This window comes from Morus notabilis, unplaced genomic scaffold, assembly GCF_000414095.1.
Source record: "Morus notabilis unplaced genomic scaffold, ASM41409v2 Scaffold1429, whole genome shotgun sequence".
NCBI lineage: Eukaryota > Viridiplantae > Streptophyta > Magnoliopsida > Rosales > Moraceae > Morus > Morus notabilis.
This window is the reverse complement of record NW_010362733.1, coordinates 1,545-5,847: the sequence shown is the minus strand read 5'-3', so window position 1 is coordinate 5,847 and position 4,303 is coordinate 1,545. Positions and strand designations below refer to the sequence as shown.

The following is a 4,303-nucleotide window of genomic DNA, read 5'->3' as shown; positions in this document are numbered from 1 at the left end:
ATAGAGAACAGATCTCTCACCAATGTCATTTCAATTCCAACACTAAACACACACACACACAGAGAACGAAAAAGAATGTCCAAAACGGAAGAATAATTATCTCCTCATAGTAGGTAAATTTAGGAGATTTCTAGTCTCATATCTTATTTAATCTCCAAAACATCCACATTTTAGCTCACATAATTCTATTTGGCGAAAATACATTTGTTTCCAAACAATCACATTTCCAATATTTAGGGCTTGGCTTACATTTAGGAACAACGAAAAAAATAGCCTTACAAATGTGCGAAACATAAATAAAGAGAAAGAGAGAAGAATTACCTCTGGTCGCCGAATTCATTGCCGGCAGGATCAAAGAAGTCGATGGGGACGGCGGTGTGGTCGGCGGTGTAGAGGTCCTTGCTGGTGATGTCTAGGGTCTGGTCGGAGAAACTCGACGGAGCAGAACTCGCACTGGCCGTCGCCGTCGCAGTCACAATCACGACAGAAGCGCATGGACATGGCGCGGTTGCTGTTTAGCGGGATGAGGCCGAGGCGATGGGCGATGAACTTGTCGTTGAGAACGGAGGAGTTGACTTTGATTTCGAAGATCGGCCGCAATGGCCTATGATTATACTTACAAGTCAATCCACCATGAGACCAAAAGAAAGCAGATCTGAGCCATAGCAAGTGATTTCTGAAGTGTGTGAGAGAGAGAGAGATAAAATGTGCCCCAAAATGTGATTTTAGACATATACCCCTAAAAGATGGGCCACGTGATCACGTGCACTATGAGAGATAAAATGTGCCCCAAAATGTGATTTTACACATATACCCCTAAAAGATGGGCCACGTGATAGATCATGTGCACTGTGCTGTTATATTTTAGACGACAATAGACGAAACGGACCAAATTGCACCCTTTTAAAGAGTTTGAGGTTCGTTTCATCAAAAAAAAAAGTTTATGAACCAAACTGTCACCTTTTAAAGAATTTGGAGACCATCCGTACAATTTACTTTTCTTTTTTTATTTTAGCAAAGTGGTCTTTTTTTCAGTAGTCAACTAATGATTGATCAATCAGCGATTGACCTATTCATTATTATAATTTTATCAATAATTTATCATTAATAAACTTGTAATTTGTTTATTGAAATTGTATGAATAGTAATTTATCAATGATTTATCATTAATAAACTTGTAATTTGTTAATTGAAATTGATTAATTACTATTTGATTTTGGCTAATTATTAACTAATATTAATTGATAATGAAAAATTATCGAGTTAATCAATGATAAACTTAAGTCAATCAGTGATTGACCGCTAGTCAATCAGTGATTGACTATTTAGTTAGTAAAAGAAACGGTCATTTGGCTAATTTTACAAAATTTCTGTTATTTTTCTAAAAAATCCTTAAAAAGGGGCCATTTGCCTCTATATCCCTATAATTTATGTTGTTATTTTTAAATAAATTTCTCAAGCTTTGTTTGTTCTTTTATCAGTTTTGGCTTTGTTTAGGTGGGGTTCGTTTTGATAAAGAAGAATCATGGTTGGGTTTAAGAATCGTTACATGGTGGTGGAAGTGAACTTGAATCCTAATAGAGACCAACTCAAAGATGACCCCATGACATTAACACCCTACAATGTCACCAAAGCCATTAAAGACTGTATTCTTCTCAACTTTGGGGAGTGTGGTCTCGCTTCTTCAGTAGCATCTTTCCAAGGTAATCTTACACTTACTACTACCAAATTCGATCAATCAATATTTTTTTTGTTTTTTTTACTGAATTTTCTATGATGATGTTAAAACACTCGGGGAATTCTGCAGTAGGGTATAATAATATTAAAACTAGAGTCTTATTAGTGTCGCCATAAGGCCATCTTCAATGCAAATGCTTAGGTCAATGCTATATTTGGCATCAAAAAGTGTTTTACAGCATATTTAATTAATGTAATTTCCCTTAAAAAAAAATTAATGTCATTTTGATTTGTTCTCCAATGCATAATGTTATTCAAATGTTATATTTACTCTTTCTCATAGTTTGAATGCTGTAGAAGTAAACTTATAATTTTAATAAAAGATAAAAGAGAAAATAACAATAAAAAGCCAATACTGTTACAATTATATTAAAAAGTCAATACATCAATCAATAGGAATTAAATGCTACTAGAATTTAGAGAGTGATTTTTCTACTCAATTTGACATTTTGAAGAAGAGAATTCATTACTAGACAATGCCAAACTAGTATGCTAATGCCAAATTTGTCAAATTGAGTGTGGGAAAGGGGAACACCATCTTTTTTGGAAAGATAAATGGTGTGAAAATGAACCTTCGGAGTGTTTATTTCCGCGGCTCTTTGGACATTCAGAATTTCCAAATGCTTTACTTTCTGATATTATGTCATTGTCTAGTAATGATGAGTCAAATTGGAACCTTGGTTTTAGGAGAGGCCTCAATGACAGAGAGCTGGAGGATTTGCATTCTCTACTTCAAGTTCTCAATTCCGTTTCAGTTCTCAATTCCGTTTCAATTTGTTCATCTTCTCTTGATCGTAGAGTTTGGATGTGTGATCCCTTAGGTTTTTCGTGTTGATCCTTTTTGAGTTCCTTAGTGGACAAAGATGATATCCTGAATTTTGAACCTTTTAAATTCATTTGGAAGTCTCGTGTCCCCCATAGAATTAAAGTCTCTTTCATGGGAAACTTAAAACCTGCGATAGGGTGCAGAGGAGAAACCCTTATTTGGTGCTTTCCCCATCTGGGTGTGTTCTCTGCAGGGAAAATGAAGAAAGTATTGATCACCTACTGCTACATTGTACAGTTGTCAGATCACTTTGGAACAAGCTAAGTGTGGAGGCGGGTTTTAGTTGGGCAATTCCAACAAAGTGTGGTTCTTTGATGATTGAGAGTTGTGGGTTTAGGTTCTTAACAAGTAGGCCAGAGTCCTATGGAATAATAGTATGGTGCTTTCATTATTATGGTCTCTGTGGATGGAACGGAATAACCGAATTTTAGAGGAAAAGGAGATGGAGGCAACTGATATTTTTGAGAAGGCTAAGTTCTCTGCATCGCTATGGGCTTCTTCAAATAAAGCATTTAAAGGGTTCCCATTTTCTTTGGTCATTTCGAATTGGAAAGATGTAATAATAAGGAATTGATTTGAGAGTTTGTTCCTGTGTTTATCGTGCTCTTTTAGTTTTTTGTCAGCTTTTCAATCCTGACCATTTTTGTTTCTTTTCGGCATGAGGATACCTTGTCCTCTGCCTTTTTTATTAAATCTTCATCAATAAAGTTTTTATTATATATATATATATATAAGCATACTAGTTTGGCATTGCAGTGGGGATGTGTTAAAATCACATACTAATCTAATCATATTACAAAAACATGACGGTTTGATGGAATTTGATGAAAAGATGATGGTTTTAAAATTATGTTTGCATAATTTAAAAAAAAAAAAAAATTAACGTTTCAAAACTATGCTTATTTGTATTTTTTTCCCCCCTTCTCACTACCAGAAAATTACTAACTGTACATTTTGTGTGTATAGTCAAGTATGTAAATTCCATCACGAAAGTGTGTATCATTAGAGCCTCAAGGGACGAGTACCAAAAAGTTTGGTCGGCGATTACCATGATGAGGAGTATTTCAAATATCCCAGCGGTGATTAACTTATTGGACTTAAGTGGTAATGCATAGGTTTCTCTGTTAATTCTCTTAAGATTTTCGTGTTGTTGGTGGTATTATATGATTAATAGCTCACTATGGTTATCATGGCAATATGAAAACAAACATCTTTGTAGGAAGCATCAAGGCGTGTAAAAATGCAGCACTCAAGTGTGAGGAATGGAAATTTGAGCAGCGCAAGGTCGTGGCCGGGGCATCTCTATCGGCCGAGGTTAGCAGACAGATGCAAGGTTGTCTTGACAAGATCAAAGTGTTGGAACATTAAAACAGTCCATCTTGCCTTTGGCTTTAGTGCTTTGTGTTGTATTATATGTCCTTTGATCTCTTGTTCCTTTCATCCTTTTTCTTTAATAGCACACAAAACTCCTGTTTCAATCACGGACCATTTTGTTTTTCAGCAAGGAAAAAGAAAACTCATCTTTGGGTTGTGATCCCTTATACACTGCTTTTTTATTTATTTTTTTTATTTTTTTGAGTACGGGTTTTCCAAACTGGATCTCTCATGCAGAATTCTACTATCAAAGAGCATTAACAACTTCATGTGCTGTCGTATTATTTTCTTTCTTCCGTCCGACTCCTACCCATTGTTTTCAAGTTAACTTGTACTACTTCTGGGGGAGAAAGAAAAGGTTGACTC

General features: G+C 35.4%; 1 protein-coding gene across 1 annotated transcript; it reads left to right on the top strand.

Moving 5' to 3' along the window:
• The first annotated feature begins 1,489 nt into the window (after positions 1–1,489).
• On the top strand, positions 1,490–4,083 carry LOC21384154 (probable ribonuclease P/MRP protein subunit POP5). Its single transcript, XM_024168607.1, has 3 exons — positions 1,490–1,703; positions 3,530–3,667; positions 3,783–4,083. The coding sequence occupies exons 1-3, from the start codon at positions 1,526–1,528 to the stop codon at positions 3,929–3,931; spliced, it is 465 nt and encodes a 154-aa protein (XP_024024375.1). The 5' UTR covers positions 1,490–1,525; the 3' UTR covers positions 3,932–4,083.
• Positions 4,084–4,303: the final 220 nt, after the last annotated feature.